At 45.2% G+C, this 21,132-nt stretch overlaps 1 protein-coding gene across 4 annotated transcripts in view; it reads left to right on the top strand.

Moving 5' to 3' along the window:
- Nucleotides 1-464: 464 nt before the first annotated feature.
- anks1b (ankyrin repeat and sterile alpha motif domain containing 1B) overlaps nt 465-21,132 on the top strand; it is a 157,448-nt gene continuing 136,780 nt past the window's right edge. For 3 of the 4 annotated variants that reach the window (XM_047336143.1, XM_047336142.1, XM_035650160.2), the window contains exon 1: nt 468-1,262. In XM_047336143.1, the coding sequence (XP_047192099.1) occupies nt 1,132-1,262 (131 nt within the window). In that variant the 5' untranslated portion in view covers nt 468-1,131. Of the gene's footprint in view, nt 1,263-21,132 lie in introns of all 4 variants that reach the window. The other variant, XR_007031776.1, reaches the window with a different exon arrangement.

Below are 21,132 nucleotides of genomic sequence, written 5' to 3'. Positions count from 1 at the left end.
GGTTCACACAGGAAGTCACCGTGGCGTCGCTTTCATAATAAAAGCAGTGAGGCGAGCAGGAACAATGCTGTACCAAATATCCAAAACACGTGTGATTTTGATCATTTCATTGATTAATTTTACCGAACAAAGTTGCATGAGTGAAAAATGGTCGCTTGTAAAAATATTTTTTTTAAAGATGGATTCCTAACTGGCCCCAGATTCGCCGTGATTTATTTATTAATAAAAACAATTAAAATTGTGTTCGAAGGGATACATTAGTGGTTCGTGGTTTCCTCGTGGCCCTTTGCAGTCTTTTTGCTGCCTCCGATCTCTAACTCTCTAATTCCCTCAAATCTTCTACACATTTAAATCATTTTCCTGCATTTGATTTATTGACAGGGGGCGTTGTGGGTTGCGACACATCCGGAAAGTGGGACGCACTTATTTTGAAAGGTGTAACCGGAACCGCGCCGGTTGATCTCGGCTAACTCGACGCGGTGACTCTCGGCAGACACAAGCGAGGCACCGGGGCAGTGCGGTAGGCTCCCGGGGAGAGAGGCGACGAGCGCAGCGGGGACCGGAGAAGCCTCTCGCGGCGGCGAACAGGAGTCTCACCTCCCGCCGCCTGTGGTCAGCCGGAGCTCCGGGTCGGTCCGGCGGCTCCGCTCGCACAAAGACGGAGTTTGTGTTTCTCTTTTTCTTTTCTCGTTTTAGTCTGGGGGGGTCACTGTTCACTTCTCACTTCACGTTCACGGGAGTGACAGAGTCGCTCCGGAGCCCCCCCCCCCCCCCCCCCCCCCCCCCCGTTGGCACCGAGGCTACACCGGGGAGAAGCAGCGCGCGCCAGCGGACCGGTACCCGGAGGAGACGACGGAGCTGCGCACGTGCGTGGACTGAGGTTGATTAGGCGCGCGTCGACCTGCTCTGCAGCATCAGTCACACCTCCACCTCCTCCATCACCTCCTTCACCTCCACCTCCTCCATCACCTCCATCACCTCCACCTCCTCCGCCATGCAGTGAGAGCAGCCCCTTCCCCCGATGCTTCCCCCCAGCAGACGGTGAGAGAAAGGGGGGTCGGAGGAGGAGGAGGAGGAGGAGGAATCTTCCTCCTCTCATTCGCCCACAGTCGTTGCAAACTTGCGTCCGGGATGGGGAAGGAGCAGGAGCTGCTGGAAGCCGCCCGGACCGGCAATGTCGCCCTGGTGGAGAAGCTGTTGAGTGGCAAGAAGGGGATCCTGGGGTCAGGCTCCGGCTCCATCCCCCTGCCCAACCTCCTGAGGTAAGAGAAGAGGCGATGAGACTCAGTTTATCTTCATCATGCTGATCAGTGCATCTTCTGCAGTCATAGCTTCACCTTCCTCAGCTGCAGCCTGTACAATGTAGCGGCTGTACAATATCTACACACAGCACCTGAATCAGCAGGTCAGTGTTTCCACATGTTTTGAAGAGGAGTGTTTTTTTAAAAAAAAAAGCTGCTTCGTTCGTGGTTGCAACATGCTGCTCGACACAGCAGAGAAAGGAGAGAGAGAGAGGAAGTCAGTTCATGAAAAGTCAACAAGAAGAGTTGAGGGAAGCAAAGTGCCTCGGAATGCTGCAGGCCAACTTGGGGCCACGTACAGATCAGATAGATTTCATTATTGTGGCGGCGTGTGTAAAAGGTTCGTCATCTCATCCTGTCCTGTCTGGATGCCGGGCTGGGTTTGCCTGAGCGTTGGGGGCTGGAGGGGAGCCAGTGCACGCTGAGCACAAAAGAACAGACAGTACCTTCGGCTGCCACAGTCTCGACCGCCCGGCTGACTTAATGTGGCTTCACTGTATCTCAGGATTGACCCCGTAGGGAGATGACTGTGGTGCTGGTCTGGGCACATGAAGGCGCGGGATTGTCCCACGTGTGTCTGCATGCATGTGCTCTTCGTTTGGCAGAAGACAAAAGATAAACAAACAAGGAGGTTTCCTGACAAGGTTGACCAGTCTTTGGCCTCCCAAAAGGCCGCTTCTCGAACAGGGCAAAATTGACTGTGTGTCATCGTTTTGTGGCTTCCGGGATGATGAGGGAATGTTGTGTCATCGGGTTACCAGATGTAACTGAAAACATCAAAAGATGATGCCAAACGTTCGATTCCATCACTCACACGTCACGTGTGCTTTTCCTACTGTCACATGTCAAAATGTCCGCTGTGAAAAAAGGGCCTTACCTCCGTCACCATGAATCAGAAAAATACCAGATTTTAAGAAGATGACAAACGTTAATATTACAGGTTACTTCTTTAAAACCTCCTTTTATTTTTCCGAAGTGGAAGCACAAAAGGCTTCAACCTTGCTGCGAACACAACTGCTGAGGGTGTAATAGTCCCCCAGCTCCCCTCACCCTCCTCCCACCCCTGCAGCCTCTCCCTCCCTCCGTCTCTGCCGAGGCCGTGGCTGCAGCCAGGTGATGAGGGGATCAAAGGCGAGGGGCGTACCGGGAGGGGCGGCGCCTCGGGGCCCTCGAGCAGGGCGCCGGGCGTGACCGGGGGCCGAGGTCTCACAGTGGCAGAGGGAGGGGAGGGGAGGGGAGGGGAGGAGGGGGGCGGGATGCCAACCACCTGCACACTATAGGCCAGGGGTTCACATACTGGGAACCGCAGGGGTCTGTTGGGCCCCCTGCTGGGGCCTTAAAGGTCGAGAAGCGAGTGTGTTCGAAATGAAGACAACGTGATTTAAACTGGTGTTTAATTCGGGGGAAGTTGGCTGCAAGAGAGAGAGGATGTATTTAAAAAATGCCGCCTCTGATTCCAGAGCGTCTCTCTTCATGTCTTCCCCCTTAACACAGAGGAAGTGACAGGAGGAGACTTAATCTAATGATATCGAGCAGTGAGTTGACCGGCGCCTGCAACAAGTGGCCAAGGGCAGTTGTATCATTTGTGGTTTTGCCGTTTCCTCGTGTCCGCGTGCTTCTGTTTTTCTGTTAATTTCCTCATCTGCGATAATAAATTGGTTAATGTCAGGACACAAGGAAGCCCCTCGCATGATGCTTCTGCTTGTTCTTTTTGCTGCTTCCCACATAATCTTTTATGAGTAGCAGAAGAAGCTTTGTTGCCACATAACAGGTCATAATTTTTATAGTGCCACAGCCGTTGCTTTTTTATTGCCGCTGGCGTGGCTCGTGGGATGGCAGCGTCAGGCAGTGTATCGGCTTGATCACTTTGAACTCATGTAGCAGACGTTCATGGTCCCCGGAGGATGAGTCCTATACTGACTTCGGTGATCCTTTGACGTTTGCTTTAGTGCCACGATGAGGTTCACAAATTTTTGGTTTTGACTGGAACGTTTAAACAACTGTTTGAGGGGCTGCCATGTGATTTGGCACAGACATTCTTGTTTTCGCCTCAGGATGAAGAATTGTAATACATTTTTGTGAGGCTCGCACTTTCTGTGGGTTAGGGCTTATGTAGCTTTTTTCTTATCCCATTGACCACCAGAAGCGATTTAACACTTAGGTAGGAGACAAATCAGCCAGGAAATCTAATAACCGACCCTCCGATTAGTGGACAACCCGCTCTACCTCCTGAGCCACAGCCGCCCTACCCTGCCTCTCACTCATTGTCAGCTGGGAGTGTCTCCAGACCTCCCGCGACCCCTTTAAGAATAAAGCGGTATAGATGATGGATGTATGAATAAATTAAGAAAAAGGTTAAGTGACTGGGGGGAAGCAGAGTTTGAACCACCGACCTTCCCGTTTGTGGTCGACCTCTTGCGCTCCTGCGCAACAGCCGCCCCTATCCCCTATTGCCCTTATCATACCTAATAGAACATGTACGGCTGGATGGATGCTTGCACTTTTTCTCTCGCTCCACCTTTGGCGTCAAATTTTACATCTCCCGTACAAAACTAATGACATTCCCATCAGCCTCAGCGGAGGCAGTGAAAACCTCTCAGGGTTCGACTCTCCGCCACAAGGGGATGGAGTCTGTTCAGTTGTCGTGTCTATAATTGAGTTTTCAGCATGTGAACGCTTTGTGTAGTAACTGACTGTAGTTCTTTAACCAGTCACTTCCTAGTAGGAACTAACAACCAGATTAAAACTAGTTGTGATCGTAAACTCTTGATGTTTGTTTGCGCTTCACCAGGTGAATTGGTGCTGATAAACTCGGCTCGTTGATCTCATCACATCCCACATCCTGAACCTGTTAACATGCATGTTTTTGTTTGCTCTGCGAATTAGGATTGAATGTCATTTGTTGAAGGACAGTGATTGCTTACAGATCACTGAATTAATGTTGAGATTTAGAAAATATGACACATTGAGTTGCATGGTGGGAAAAAATGACGGAGGCGATGAGGCGTTGGGATCAATCAATTGTTTCTAGGAATCCAAAACAGAACAACCTGACATGAAGGGTGAAGCTGAGGATAGTCAGATGCATTATGGGTGGAAATATCTCTGCTGGGCTTTTTTTGGCATTGTGGTGTTGTTGTCAGTGAGTTATGTCTACTGTGTTACACACTCACTTGGCTTTTATTGGGTCAGGACACTGGCCCATGAGGAGACGTCTGTAAAACAGTGGGTGGGCCAAACACACACACACACACACACACACACACACACACACACACACACACACACACACACACACACACACACACACACACACATACACACACATATCTGTCCATTTGGTGAGAAGCATGTGTGTGTCTTTCTGTGTGACCAGATGTGCGACACTCCTCCTAATTGAGGAGGTATTTGTACGTTAGCAGATGAGTAAGTCGACGGAGGGGTCAGGGTGGAGAAAGTGCGTGTTTGTGTGTGTGTGTGTGTGTGTGTGTAGGCTGCAGGCTACTGTTATGGGAATGATCTCCTGGAATCAATGCATAGTTTCCCATCTTAAGGCCTCTGAGCCATTCATCGCATTCCTGAGTCATGAGGTTCCTCTTTTCGCTGAAAGAATCACACTAAACCGCCAAGTGGGACATGGCCGTGGACACACACGCACACACAAGCACAGGATATACTGTAGAGAAGACGATCCTCTGACTGTAACGCTGCAGTTTTGTGGTGTGTGCAGCATCGCATATGAACACGCGCGCCCAGTGGAAAATCGATACTGGATGATCTCACGGCTCTTTAATGGGTCATATTCTCTCGCAGATGACCTGTACTCTACATATTGTACAGTAGTGACTGGATGCTTGTAGGGTCCCAACATTTCCTTTATGTGTGTATATATATATATATATATATATGTGTGTATATATATATGTATATAGTCACCGCAACATCCAGTCATTAGTGTTGATGATACAGTTGCGCACTGGGACATATCCAGAAGCTATAATACTGTATAAACGAATGGAATGTTTTCCCGGCGAAGTACATACTATATAGCATCACTATAAAAAAATGCCATTTAGTCTCTAAATTAAAGAGGAAGAGCTTGTGAATCATTCACCTCTGTGACTGAATGAATGAATAACTTTAAAAAAACATTGAACTTTGTAATAACAATGAGGAAGAAACTGTATTTAATGTGAAATTTAGGCATGTTCATATACGCCGTACACTGTTTCAGAGGGTGGTCAGGATGAATGCTAAAACACGTGGACTTTTTGATCATTAGACCTCTGCGCTGAATCTAAACGATAAAAGATTTATTAAATTATTGTAATGATAGTCTCTTTGAAGGTTTCTGTGATCGATAACATGTTCATATTTATGCTACTTCTCCAGGTACGAGCAGCGTGTGAAAGTCAGACGACAGAGTATCTGCATGTGGATCTTTCCTTTATGCAGCTTTACACACACAAACTAATATTAACAGTGAGGATGAAGATGACAGCCCGTCATTGTACACACACACTATGTAGTGTCTCATGGAGGAAATGAGGATGTATGCACACACCATGTGCTACAACACACTGATGGAGATGGAGTGATGGGTTTGAAAGCTGATACACTCATGACAGAATGACTCATGCCCCCCCCCCCCCCCCCCGTTCAATATTGTTCAGGGGGAAAGTCCATCTTTGTGTGTGTGTTTGTGTGTGTGTGTGTGGGCAGCTAGGTTTGTTTACCTCCCTCCTTTGCAAACAAACAACCTTCAAGTGGAATGAAGTGACTCCCAGAGGAGAGACACACTCCTGCCTGGACTCTCTTGTTTTAATTGGCATCTTTGCAGGTGTTTATTTTCTGAAGTCATCCCCCTGTCTTGTGTCGGAGTCTTGAAGCGGCGCCGCGTCTTTTGCAGCTCACAGCAGGGTGTGTGTGTTCCTGTGTGTGTGTGGAGTGATGATCGATGAGACAGAGAGAGAGGAACCCGCAAAACTGTGTTTATTTTTCTCAAGTTGTTTCACGACCGCAACACTTTAGCTCTCCGTTTGAGGAAACTGCAAATCTGATGACTTAAAAATCGAGCTTGGCAGTAGCGTGCGTGCGTGTGTGTGTGTGTGTGCGTGCGTGCGTGCGCGCGTGTGTGTGTGCGTGTGTGTGTGTGTGTGTGTGTGTTGGTGAGTCCTAGTGTGACATAACCACTGTCCTTGCATAACCACCATGTGTGTTTCTTTGCGATGGGCAGCAGTTTGGGAGGATTCGAGAGCTGATGGGGGATCCAAGAGCTTAATGTGGCGTGGGACAAAGTGGGTCAGACCTTAACTGTGCAGATTGCAGCAGGTCATAATATCACAGGACTGGATCTGTGTGTCACTGTGAGCTGTGCTCAGATTGTGCGGCTCAATTTGGCGTTTTATGTGTAATTCTCATAAGAGGCGAGCGATATGATCTATAATAGAGCCACACCCCTGCTTGATTCATTGATGCGTCATTGGACAGAAAATCCATCGGCAACAAACAACAAATATTAATAATTTCAGTAGATTTTTCAAGCATAATTCACAAAGAAAGTCCTTTTAAATGTGAGCATTTGATGCTTTTCTTTGTCTTGATATGACGGTAAACTCAATATCTGTGGTTGGTTGGATACTTGTCACCTCACAGTCTGAAAAAATACAAAGACTGTTTATTTTTTCGACTAGTTTCTAATATTGTGTATATATATATAATGCAATTCATTCATTTGTGAGAAAAGTAATGATTATTTGCAGCTGTACATGTGGGGATCACAATTGATGCTTTAAAATATTTTTTAATGATCAAACAGTTTACAGTAAAAAAACAATAGAAACGGAAGAGAAAATCCAGATGAGCGTGTGAGGGAGGACATTTTTTTACTTTCACCTGGATAGTTGTCTTTGTGTATAATAATCAGATTTGTACTTTTCCGTCATTGTTTTTCTTAAGTCTTGGTTCAACTGTGGCGTGAGTGCATTGAGTTTGTCTGGAGCCAGACTGATCAGGAGGGAGTAAAGGTGTGTGTGTGTGTGTGTGTGTGTGTGTGTGTGTGTGTGTGTGTGTGTGTGTGTGTGTGTGTGTGTGTGTGTGTGTGTGTGTGTGTGTGTGTGTGTGTGTGTGTGTGTGTGTGCGTGTGCGTGTGTGTGTATTCGTGTTCAAACTCAGAGGGTTCTTACATCTCCATTAGGGCCTGGGCCAAGCTCTGCCGCAGCATCCTGCCAAGAAACTGAGACCTCCATACTTGCCAAGACACACACACACACAAGCGCACACAGACACACACACACACACACACACACACACACACACACACACACACACACACACACACACACACTCTCTAATCCTTTCTCTTTATTCCTCCCTCCAATCTAAATCTTTGTTTTCCGACTGACTCTCAAATCTCTTCTTCTCTTTTCCTCTCTGTCTCTGTCCATCTGGTGCCCTGGATTCTCTGTCAATACCTCCCTGGCTCCCTCTCCATCACTCACTCCACTCCACAATCTCTCTCCTCCCTCTGCTCCTCTCCAACAGACGAATGATCCAGGCTCCCTACTGTCGCTCTTTATCGGTTTCAACCTCCCTCTGGTCCCTACTTTCCTCTCTATCTCCCTCCATGTCTCCTCTGTCGGCCTTTCTCACTCCCCATCTCGTGCTGCACTACATCTGTTATCGCCATGTGCATGCATCTTTTACCCATCATGCCTCTCGGCGTGACATCGGTGTTAGTTGACGGTGGCAAATGGGGAATTCGGGGAATCCACAGCTCTTCTGAGAAACTGCTCTCTCCTTACAACCACAACCTGAGATTTATTATCATTGCCCAGGTCGTGTCTACAGCGAGGAGAGAAATATGACGGTGGCGATATCCCGGGAAAGGAAGTGATGCATTGGTACAAGAAAATGTGGCAAGCTATGACGCCCATGTGGTGAAAGTAAAGAATCACAAATAAAGACCAAAAACAAACAAGGACATATATAGGAACTCCTTAAAAAAATATTTATATTTTCTACAGTTTACATAGACATACAGACATCCAGCAATTATGATGCAACAGCTACAGTAGCTAAAGTTATGCATTTCCTCAAAACAGAACAAGTTGCTGCTCGCAAAAGTTGATATATTATAGTACAATAAGTCTACTGTACAGTTTAAAGGGCGAACAAAGTGGCTTCAAGTCTTTCGTTTTTTTTCCAGGCAGATAGTTACTGAACTAAAAAAAAAAAAATCACTGAATTCAAACCATTTGTAAATGGTGAGACATGGTGAGTCATGAAATTGATTCATACAGTGATTTTAGAGCATCATAGAAAGTTATGAGCCTTAGCTGTGGTCAAATCCCCACTGTCGTGGCTTGTTATGTAAATATGAAATGAAAGGCGTAGTCGGCGCCGTTAATGTGCAAAAACCTCTACCAGGAGACTCACTGTTGCCGGGGAACTCATTGTCAATTTAAATCTCCTGTGAGTTTCCTCTTTGTCAGCCTCCGAACCGAAAAAGTAGATTTTTACACACTTCCTGTTCTGGTCATGTTGTGTTTGCCGTCGAGGAGGCGAACGTGTTGATGCTGAGTGGAGGAGACTCAGAGGCAACATGCAGCCAGAGGACGGAGGGGAGGTGTGACGTCCAGTCTGTCACACTAATCTACAAGGCTATGACCCCACAAGACACTGCGAGCACACACACACACACACACACACACACACACACACACACACACACACACACACACACACACACACACACACACACACACACACACACACACACACACACACACACACACACACACACATTCCAGCCGGCTCCCTGCTCTCCGAGAGATGGAAGTAGTTAATAAAAGAGCTGCGTTTGAAGTAGATAAGATGTGGAGAGAAGAGGGCCAGAAATGCTAATGTCATTATGTGGTTGTGGCAGGGGCTATACGCTGGAAGGCAGTGGAGGGAAGTCATGCACAGTAGTGTGTGTGTGTGTGGGTGTTCTTGTGGAATTTAACTGACAGGATGGTGTCTTGTGCCAATATTCAGTTTCTCCCGGTAGCTCAGAGTTTTGCCAAATGTCTCTTCGTGTCATTTAGGCCATAGAGCAATGTGCTACTACAGTACCACTTATTCTTCTCCTAATATTAATGATGATAACACACATTCATACTGTTTCCCTATTGGTTCCGATTATGACCAGCTTAATTACTTAAAGAGGCAACAGATTACTTCAGTGAATCCTAGTGGCTGCAGGTGGTATCATTGTTTGGTCTCTGTCGTAAAGACACTTACTGGTGCAGTATCTCCTCTTCCCCTGCCAGCTGCCGTGACGAATGTGTATAGAAACATTAAAGAGACATGGACGTGCATCAGGAATACACAGCAGTATATGCAGAAACGCGCACTAGGCACACGTGAAATATACACGTGAAATGATTTGCAAGATGAGAGAGGAGGAGGCGTCGTCAGGTGAAGACTTTAAAAAGAAAAGAAAAGGGAGAAATTTCAACCTTCATTGATGAAAAAGCTCCAGAAACTCTTTCATCTTTAGTCTGTGCAAATGTGGAGTTTTCCCAATTATGTAGCACACACACACATATACACACACACACACTGACTAATCACCGCAGATTAGTGTGTGACTGAACACCTCCCCAGCTTGTCACAAAGTGACTACGGCGTGTGTGTGTGTTTTCCTGACGCACAATAAGGCTGCTTACAAGTGTGAGACACCTAGCCGGGATGTGATGGCCTCTTTAATTCCCCACTCGTCTTCTCCTCCTCGGCCCTGACAGCGAGGGAGCGCGTGCAGAGCAACCAGGAAGTGAATTACCTTGAGCTGACAGCCTCCCGCAGGAGACACATTTCCCAGCAGGCAGTGCCAACAGATTGCCTCTTGTTGTCTCGTTCTCTCAACCAACTCTGTCCCCCGGCCCACATTCGGTCTGCGATAAGTGGCACAGGCCAGTAGACGCGCCATGTCGATGAGGATGTATGGATGTAATGTATTAGAGAGACCAGTACACACTCTGTGGCCGCCCACGCAGAGCTCTCACAACTCATACATGTATGATTTAGTGAGCCAGCAGCTACTCGGGCGATCTTATTTAAAGTCAAGTAGTCTCTCCTCTCCAGAGCTTCACTGGTTCAGATTAGATGTAGAAAAAAATGGTTGTGTTGTAGTCATAAGTAAAATAAACATAAAACCCAATACATTTAATCACACTACTTTATATATAGTAATAATCTTACATTTTCTTTAAACCTGCTCAGTCGACAAAATTTGTCGACTGTATTGATGTTGATATTGAATTTTAAACAGAAAAACTTCAAATGTCACACACACAGCAGTAAGTCAGGGGGTCACCAAAATCAGTAGGACCTATCTTCTGGGGACTACGAATGGGGTTCAAGTCTGGGTTCAGTTCGAAAACTACTTGTACCTATACCTTCATCTATCGTAGGTGAGTGGAAATAGACTTTTGCTAAGTTTATTGAAGAGGCTGACCTGCAAACTGAAAAAGTTATATTATTTTTTGAATGGGGAAAAACTTTAAAACTCAATATCTCAGAGCTAAACTGCTCTGAATGCAGATGGTGCCTCACCCGGTGCCGCAATCCACCCCTCTCCCCCCCGCACATTTCCAACTCCATCACCAGCGCACTCCGTCTTCTCGATAATGAGCCACAATAAGTCCGTCTCGCCATCACCTCATCCTGGGTTCTCCGGCGTTCCCCTGGCCAACGCCAACTCCGTGATGAATGAGTCTTTTTAAGAAAACGATATCAAATATTCATCTGCCTCCAAAACTCCTGAATGAAAAATTGAAAATATATCATTCACGAAGTGCTCATTTTACTTTCCCCCCTCTCCCAAATTCAGAATTCACTTATCCCCGACAAGCATTGAGGCTTAGAAAGCAGCCGGGTATGACTTATCCTGCAGATTGTTTTATGCATGATGGTTAAGTTAGAGATTCCTTTGACTGATGGGAAGGCAAATCAGTATCTTAAAAGGCTTTTTTTGGAGGGTTAGAATGATTAGAATTGCCTGCAGAGATGGTGGAGAAAATAGAGGAAGTAAAAAAATGGCATGTTACTTTTTATTATTCCTCTTTTCTTTTTTTTTCCCCCTCCCGCCCTTTGAACTCTTTGTTTCAAACTGTAAGTGCTTCCCCAAAAGGGAGTGGTAGTCTCCCTCCCCCTCAAAAAGCAAAGACAATAAATAAAAGACTAGGATGGAAGCAGAAAAAGACTTGTGGAGGAATAATGAGTGTGCTTGTGTGTGTTGAGGGGGAGGAGAAGAAGAACGGAGTGATGGAAAGGTCTGAAGGTGAGCATGAAGGTGTTGTGTGTCTGTGGCTTCAGGCTGTGCATGATGCACGTTCACACACACCTGACAACCCCGAGGGACAGGCCTGCAAATTAGAAATCTAACCACGCAACCTTTGTCTCAACCCTGCTCCCTCTTTTTACTCGTCCACCCTCTTTCCTCACATTTTCGAAATCGTCTTATTGCCGATGAAATCATCCGTGATCACGCAGATCAGTATTTTCTTTTTTTGTTTGTGAGAAGTCCCACATCCATTATGCAGACATTACAAAACACAGGTCATAAGGATCAATGCTCAGCATCATTAGCAAATTCATTCTTTTACCCCAAAAATGCAATGCGTGTTTGAGCAATGAGTCGTTTATCCACCGTTTCTGTTGGAATCCTCCCCAGATGTACAAAACTATAATTCGACCCTCATAAGGACTTTCCTTTCCCTCTTCACCCCTCGTCCCTCGTTCACCTTCGTCTCTTCGACTCACGCTCGATATCACGGGGAGACACTGGAGCTCTGCTGAGTAAGCACTGAACTAGTGAATACAGCGGACCCCCTGCAGACTTCAACCTACGCACCAACCCCTTTGTGTTTGTGTGGCGATCTATCTAAGCCTGCCGCTAAGCCTGGCTTTCTCTCGTCATGTCTTTCCTTCTTTCTCTCTTCTTCTTGTCTCTTTTTTCCCTCCTTGTCTGTGTGCTTGCTTGTATTCCTTTATTCTCGGTCCATGCATTCTGCTTCTTTGCTTCTTTGTCTGTATCTGTGTGTGCGTGTGTGTGTGCTCTCTGTCTGTCTCTCTGGCTGCTGCACACAGCCAAAATTATTTTTATAGCTGCTCCCCTGCGTTTCCACCCCCACCCCCCTTTTTTTTCTGTCTTTTTTTTGAAGTGGATGAGTAAATGAGTCTCTTTGTCTTGCACTGTAGAGTAACGCGCTAATCAGGCCATTCACTGATTACGCGCTTCACGCTAATCATGTATCATGCCTCCTGTCTTGCTGTGTGCATGTGCGGTGCCTTTGTGATGGTGTACATATTTGTGTGTGTCACATTGTGTCTAGTATAACAGCGAGGGGCATTTGTTGACACGAAGCCTCCTCCACTGTGTCATCAGCTCATTGTTCAGTGATATATTCAGGTGCAACAATTCAAATTGTGACACCCCCCCCCCCCACACACACCCCCCACCCTGAATCTGGAAAATGATGTATTTACTTCAAGTTCCTGTTGTGCTCTTTTGTTACCTGCTTAGCTGTGTCTAGGAATGTGTGTGTTTGTGTGTGGCTCTGCAGGGAGAAAAGGCGATGGCGGGGTTGGGGGAGAGAGAGATAGGGGGAGCAGGCGTGGTGGGAGGGATGAAGAGGAAGAGGAAGGATGTGAGTAGGGGTGGGGGGGGGGGCATAGAGGGGAAAACCAATTATCGTCCAGATAACAGGCAGGCTATGGATTTTCTACCAGGTCACTTCTGCAGCTCTTTCATTCTGTGCCTTTTTCCCCTCTCTCACTCTCTGTCTATTTCTGTCTCTCCATCCCTGTACCAAATTTAAATTCCTATCCAGGGGAGCTTTATTGACATGATAGAAAGTCCCATGGTATAGATTCTATAATAAATTATCTTGTTTTTTGTTCTGTGTGTGTGTGTGTGTGTGTGTGTGTGTGTGTGTGTGTGTGTGTGTGTGTGTGTGTGTGTGTGTGTGTGTGTGTGTGTGTGTGTGTGTGTGTGTGTGTGTGTGTGTGTGTGTGTGTGTGTGTGTGTGTGTGTGTGTGTGACAGAGAGAGAGAGAGAGGGCGTGTGAGGACGACACTGAGACCTGCAGACAGTCACATTATCTAATATGCATTGTCACGTTGCCCTTCGACCAGGGGCGTCCTGATAGTAGTAGGGGGATTACCGCATGGCCACAAATGCCGCGGACAGCAAGTCCGCAAATGAACATTGCCTGAAATGTAATTTTCCCACATTCTTTCCCCACACTTTCTGTTGGTCTTCATTACCCTTCAAAACACCTGCAATAATTTGCTTAATAAAATAAATCTTGCTTGCTCCAGCATCATAGTAGTGTGGCCACTTTGGAAATTAGCTGTTTACAATTATCGGCTAATGAAAAAAGTGGCATCTTGGGCTACAAAAAAGTGAAATATAACAGTAATCCCACATACAAAACATAAAAAGGGAATTAAGTTCCCAAATTAAGTTAGTATTTTCTCCACTTAGCTACATGCATAACTATGCTAACAAGCTAATTGGCTTGCTTGCCTGCGTGTACACTTTATTATTATTATTAAAGTGGAAAAAGTATGTTTGCAAAAATAGCATGTTTTACGTTGTGGTTTTGGCTGCATATGTATATGTGCATGTGTGTTGACTGTTTTATAACAGATTTACAACAGATTATACAGTGACTCACCATCTTCGCAGTTGTCTCTCATTCATATTAATCTTTCCTCCTCCAGTATTCCCTTTCTTATCCTTCTGTCCTTCTACTTGGCAAAACTCTCTCCATTCTATCATCACATCTGTCCAGCTGACTCACTGTCCTCTTTCTTTGTGTCTCCAGCTTGTCTCTCACTCCATCTCTCCCCTGGGTCGGCTGTTTTTAGACTTTCATAAACTCTCTAAAAGGCTCCGTCTCAAACATACACTTGACCTCACTGTTCTCTGACAGTCTATCCCTGTGTTGGGCCTGCACATCTTTCTCAGCACGCACGCACGCACGCGCACACACACACACACACACACACACACACACACACACACACACACACACACACACACACACACACACACACACACACACACACACACACACACACACACACACACACACACACACACACTTGACTCTGCAGTGTTTACACTCTCCATTTGAAGCAACCAATAATGGACAGGCGTTGCTTAAAAGGGGTGAATGTTAGTGATATTTCAGTCTCTTGAGCACACAAAGAAGCATAGACGCGGAGCGAGAGAGATCTGTCGACCTTCCTCCCTGTTTGAAAATGTTATCACACCGCCTTTCATGCCTTTTATCTTGCGCTGTCTGTCATCCGAGACGGTGATAATAAACAACTATATGGCAGTTGAGCTTTGAGTGCAGTTGAATCTTACTTATGTTTTAAGTTGCAGACAGGGTAATTTAGGATTCCACAGAAATTAAACATATGCTATGTTTTTGTTTGTGCATGTGTAGACAGTCAAGACCAACAAAAGGGTTGGATACTGTAACATGCCAGATAGCTTTGGAGTGTCTGTTAGTGCACTGGGGGGATGAACACCATTCCTTCATATGATATATTCTTTTATTTTGATGATGGTGGTGGTGGAAAGCACTGGTGCCAAAGCTTGACATCTAACTGTAAAGATTAGTGAAGGCTGATCTCAATTCACAGAATGTTTTTCACACTTACAAATTCGTCGTAGATTTGTAATGTGCCAGTGTCCCTTTGGCACTTGGCCTTTTGGGGGTTATCTTTATCAATTTCAAATTTTTTCCAGACACCACCTTTTTTTCGGTCTTTCTACCGTGGTTGAAATTTAGAATGCGGTTACATGTCATGTGTCAGAGCCTTCAATGAGAGCTGTGATGCTCCAGACTATTACAGTACAAAGATTAATTGTCTATGTCTCAGAATAAGTAAGGATAATTCATTTGATGTAGAATGAATTTTCATGGTAAATTGTTCAACATTTTCATTACCAAACTTTACATTTAGATGTGAAGGTTGGTAGCGTTTTCATGTAAATTTGGTGCATGTATATTGTTTGCTTAGCTTTGCATATGTTTGTTTATACAGATTAATCAAAGGGGTCAGTTTGTTCCTGATCTGAATTTTTTATGCTAAACCAAGTTTAAAGGCTACTCTGTATTAGACTTGTATCAAGCTTTTCACTTCTTAAAATATGATGATATGAAGGAGTTTAACACTTGACGCGAGATGGAATGACTTGTTGGGGGAATATTTTTTTGTGTGTGTGCTGCAGAAACAGCTGACAAAAGATGAGGGGAAGGAACAGAGAGGGAGAGTAGACAGATGTGTGGTTGCTGATGGAGAGATGTAGCGATGACAGAATCATTATGTTGATGCTCTCTCAGTGGCTCTTTCTTTCTCTCATTCCTAAACTAAAATCTGAGCCGCAGATTGCCGTTTCCCAGACTCAGACACGCTGATGGTGACTGGCATTCCGGGCCATTTTCACAAATGAATGGAGCTTTCACAAATGATCTGTCATTCTCTTCTCCCTCTCTCTCTCCCTGTATCCTATTCTTGGTATGACAGTGAATATCTCTGCACCAACCTCGGACAGCAACACATTCAGAAACACACACACACACACACACACACACACACACGTCCCAACTGTCATCTGCCACCTCCTCTCAGCGGGAGCAGTCAGCACAGATCTTTGTGCTCTGCTTCCTGAGGTGTGTTCGCTGGATGAGGGGGCATCTTACCATCTGTTGATGGCTTGGAGGGCACCGTCACGGGTAAGACTGGGCACCAACAGGTCCCGGCAGATGTCCCCCTGCCTGCCCCCGAGACTCGCTGCAGGGCTGCTCACATGTCAGGCCTGTTTGGTACATGGTTCCTGTCGACCACATGCACAACGTGCTGCATGTCCCCGACTGTACACGGACACACTGATGACGTCAACGCCACAGAGGCTGACGATGAACATCAAAGATTTAATTACATTTAATTAATATCCCTCACATGCATTTTAACCACATCGCAGAGCGCCAGCCTCCTGCCTACTGTTTGTGACACATGACGCCTGGGGTGATTTTGAAATTGTGGTTAAAGAGGAAATTAGCTTAGAAAAGCCAGCCTGAATCAGAAACATTTTGTTGTGGTCCAATCTGATTGTGTTCCCTGAAGCCAAGATTTGAGTGTAACTGCACATAAAAGGTACTGATAAAAATAAAAAAAACACCGATACAACAAAACTGAAAGGCAACAATCCTTCAGAGCCCTGCCACAGAGGCTCTCCCTCTTCTCCTCCTCCTGGTGGTGATGGCCACGTGGGAGTTAAGTCACTGCTCAGCACAGGATTTTATCGATCCATTATGGAGGAGCCCTCTCAGGCAGACTCCCTTGTTGCCAATGAATCATCTGGGTAACTGTGTGGTGCATGGGCCTGCCAACACTGTAATGTATTAAAAAATGGATGTACAGGAAGGAGTGTAGATGGTACATGGAGTTTTCCTTCAAATAACCTCCCGCCCTCTCCTGTTCTTTCTTTTTTTTAAGCACTAAGTGTTTATGCTGAGCACGAGAAAGCCAAGATAGGAAGTTAACACTCATTAATTTGAGTGACAAAAGAATTGATTACGGCTGCAATTTCCCTTTTTTCGTACCAGCAATATTTTTCGTTTGTAGAAGACTTGAACAGGCGCTGGAGGTGGAACAAATGGGGCCTTGAATGAATTAGTATTTGACTAATTACACAAAAGGAGGAGCAATGGCTGCGAAACAAAGAGGACTTTTTTTTAAGATACAAAAGTCGGTAAGGAAGTGATGATTCTGGAAGAAGTGCTAAACTCTAGCTTTGTTGTTTTCATTCTGCCTCTTTCTATTAGTGGTTGCTGTTGCAGATATTCACTCCTCACACGAGATCATCTGGATCCGTGCTCATCAAAGTCCAGTTTTATGCTGTGAAACAGAATTAGTTTCTTCATCTGGAAGCCTGCATTCACAGCTTGTTGTGTTCCACACTTTCAACTAATACTTTACTCCACTTCTTTTTTTTCCCCACAGACATGTTTTTATCTTTGCTATTTTCTCTTTAAAATACTTGTTTTATCTCTGTAGATCTATAAAACTTTACATAATTGTCAACAAGGTGTCCCTATTTTTTTTCTTTTTAAAGGGTTACAAACCACTAACTAATGTTTTAATGTCTTCAGTGTTTCCTTCAGGTTTTGCCTGTAACTATAGGAAAGATACATTATTAATTGGTTTTTACTTTTTAGTATTTAAAAGTATGTTATGGTTGGATTCAATGTACTGGACTTGAATTTAAAATACATTTGTGTACGTCTGCAGTGATGTGTCTCCTAAAGTGCAATTCTTCAGGTTTATAAATTCTTCGCAGACACTAGCCGTCGGTCCGGGCAGAGGAAAATCCAAATCTTTTTTTTCTCTTTCTTTCTCTGGGCTCGTTGCTCTGTGCTGTATTACACTCCATCTCTCCCGCCTTCTCGCTGCCTGTCACTTTGTCATCCGTGGCCCTCACACATCTGCCTGCTCGTGATAATAGCTACCCCTGTCAACAAGAAGCAGGGGAGGGCAGCACAACGCCGAGGGGCCTATACAGCGCTCGCGCACACACACACACACACACTGCACAAGCCACGCAGCCTCAATTAAATTACGAGATGTGGTCCCCCGGCCTGATGATTGCGGGATCGGTAAATGTTTGCCTGCTCAGTGAACGCTTGGTTGCTGCCCGGAGCCGGTGAGTTAGTTGGCATGCAGGATGTTCATGGAAGGATGAACAGGCGAGTGGGAGAAAAAGAAAGGAAGAGGAGGATAAGAGGAGCAAAGAAAGGAGAGAGAGAGAGAGAGAGAGAGAGAGAGAGAGAGAGAGAGAGAGAGAGAGAGAGAGAGAGAGAGAGAGAGAGAGAGAGAGAGAGAGAGAGAGAGAGAGAGAGAGAGAGAGAGAGAGAGAGAGAGAGAGAGAGAGAGAGAGAGAGAGAGAGAAATTTTTTATGAAAGTGTGGAATCACAGCCAACCTTCACTCTCTGTCCTTTGTCGTTTGCATCCTAGAAACAAAACCTCTGTCAGTAATAAGATCTGCTGGGATCATAATTTTTTTCATTTTCCTTCACAGTCAATACAGACTACTTAAACTGAAATCACTGTCAAAGTCAATTCATGTTTTTTGTCCATATGACTGTAAGCAGTTCATTTAGTGTCCGTTCGTGTCCTTTGTGAAAACGCTAAGACTCAACGTTACATTGAATCACACAGGACATGTATTTTTTTGCTGTTTGCAAAATCTGTAAGTGATACTATCCATCTTCGACTTTAGTGTCCCCTTGAGTCTTGCTGAGTCACATTTCCCAGGACATCTGAGGTGTGCAAGAGAGAGTGCATGTGAATGAGCATGCATTCATACCTGTGTGTGTGTGTGTGTGTGTGTGTGTGTGTGTGTGTGTGTGTGTGTGTGTGTGTGTGTGTGTGTGTGTGTGTGTGTGTGTGTGTGTGTGTGTGTGTGTGTGTGTGTGTGTGTGTGTGTGTGTGTGTGTGTGTGTGTGTGTGTGTGTGTGTTCCTCTTTCTTCTTATTGGAAATGGTCTTTTGGCATCAGCTGCCACTTCCTGGCCCGTTCTGAACGGGGCAAACTAGACAGGCTTTACTGTCTCTTCTGAGTCTCCCAGACAACCGCTGGGGATGAATCTGAGAGGTCAGATGGACAAAGAGTGCGTGTGTGTGTGTGTTGCTGTCCCGAGGATGTTTTGCTGCTGATTCAGAGGCCTGATATAGAACAGAACACCCATCCTTTTAGTATGCATTGCTGCATGTGTGGTGTGTTTGTGCTCAGTTTTTTGGGAGCGATGGCAATAGTCTGATCAATTGGTCTGTTGAGAAAACTTTGAGAACAACCATTGGACAGATTAGTGCGGAAGATGTTCACGGTCCCCAGAGGATAAATCCTATTGACTTTGCTGATCCCCTTTACTCTCTATCTTATGCAATAAAGAACCTGTTCCCACTGTTTGTCTCAGGATGTCTGTTGAAGCTGAGGTTGGCTATGAGCTATATGAGAATATAAGGTAATATTATTAATTTCTGTCACAAATCTGGTAAAAGAACAACGAAGAAAAAAAGGGGGTAACAAGTCAAGTGCATTTGTATGGGACACTTTTCAGCTGTGGAACAATACCTATTTGTTTTAACAAATTTCCTCATAGTGACAAAGAAGTAACATTAGCAAAGTTGTGTTCCTGTTTTTCATCTATCGAGTAATTCATTTTTCGGCTGCATAATCAGCTTTACGGCGGCACGGCTTGCGCGGCCACAGACTTTTTGCGTTGCTCCGTTCTGAAAAGCCGAGGAGATTAACGTAGAAGATCCCACGCTTACAACCGAAAAATGTATATAAAATCAATGAGCTGAAGGTATCGAAGAGACGGGTTAGGGCTAAGGGAGATGGGAAAACCGAGAAGTCTGATGAGTGCTTTCCTGTTGGAGTTCAGTTCAGTTTTTACTGCAACCAGGTGTTTAATTACATGAGACTGTTCGCCTGAGATGGTGACACAGCAGTTTCCCTTATATTTGTGTGTGTGTGTGTGTGTGTGTGTGTGTGTGTGTGTCAACTGGTAAAGCTGAGCCATGCTAACCCTTGTCTCTCTCTAAGCACGCACAAACCTTTAATCAGACCTCTCTGCACCCACTCACATTCTAAAAGTGCTGCACATTCCACATTTATATCCCCCTCTTACTTTAGGTCGAGAGGCATCCACCAACACATGCCACAGGGGGTGTGCCAGCAGAGCCATGTGCAGCAGATGGAAGTATATCGCATGATATGCACAATGCTTTCATACCACACTCGCGCGTGTCTGTCTAGGTCGGGCCGGCCAAATTATCCCGAGCTGTTAATAGGGCCCGGTCAGAGCTGTTTGCACACTGTCTGTAAGTTTTGACTCGGCATGCGTCTCAAAATCACGGTCGTGTTCGTGTCATCAGAAAAGGATGTTTCTGCTGTTGCTGCTGGACTGTACACTCTCACCAACTCTCAAAACGATTACACGCAGACGCAACGGTTGATACAGTGGCCTGCAGTCTAAGCGCTTTAAAGAATTTGGCACATTACCTGCGATACTTACTGTAATTGAGTTTCAAGATGCTGTAGAATGAGATCATTACGTGCTGATTCACTGTCTGTCAAACAGCCAGGGGGTAAACCGCTGGGATTTGGATGAGACAAAATGGCCAGGGTTAAGGAGAGGTTGTGATCACTGAGATTGTGTTTATGGCAAATTAACTACAGTTAAGGAACTAAAAGCACTTGGATTATGTTTCTGTATGGTTAAATGAATAGTTAGACAATTTGGATAATTATGGTTGTGTGTTTCTAGCTGAAGATTGATACCACTCTCATATCTGTGTGGTAAATAATATGAAGGTAGGAGACAGGTGGCAGAGCCTGAAGGTCTGGAACCAGGGAAACTGCTCCTCTCGCTCTGTTCAAAACAAGAAACAGTCCAGCACACATAACGCCCTGCAGCAAAGCAATGTGTTGTTTTCACACTGTGGATTAAACAAATCACACATAATGCGTTAACCGGTTATGGGTTCACGTTTAATGCATGTGGCATTTATTTTTCTCCTTTTTCCTCTGAAACTAATCATAACATGTGTTTTTCAAAATGTCATACTGTCCCTTTGGAGTTTGTCAAAAGAAATGCTTGGTTAAGATTGTTGGTCAGAGTAAATCAATAGGAAAACCTTAATTGCAGTGTTGTGTAAATTTCAGACTCCCTCATTAAAGTATAAAGCGCTACACCCA

The sequence above is a fragment of the Scophthalmus maximus genome, chromosome 12, assembly GCF_022379125.1.
Source record: "Scophthalmus maximus strain ysfricsl-2021 chromosome 12, ASM2237912v1, whole genome shotgun sequence".
NCBI lineage: Eukaryota > Metazoa > Chordata > Actinopteri > Pleuronectiformes > Scophthalmidae > Scophthalmus > Scophthalmus maximus.
This window is presented reverse-complemented; position numbering and strand designations above follow the sequence as displayed.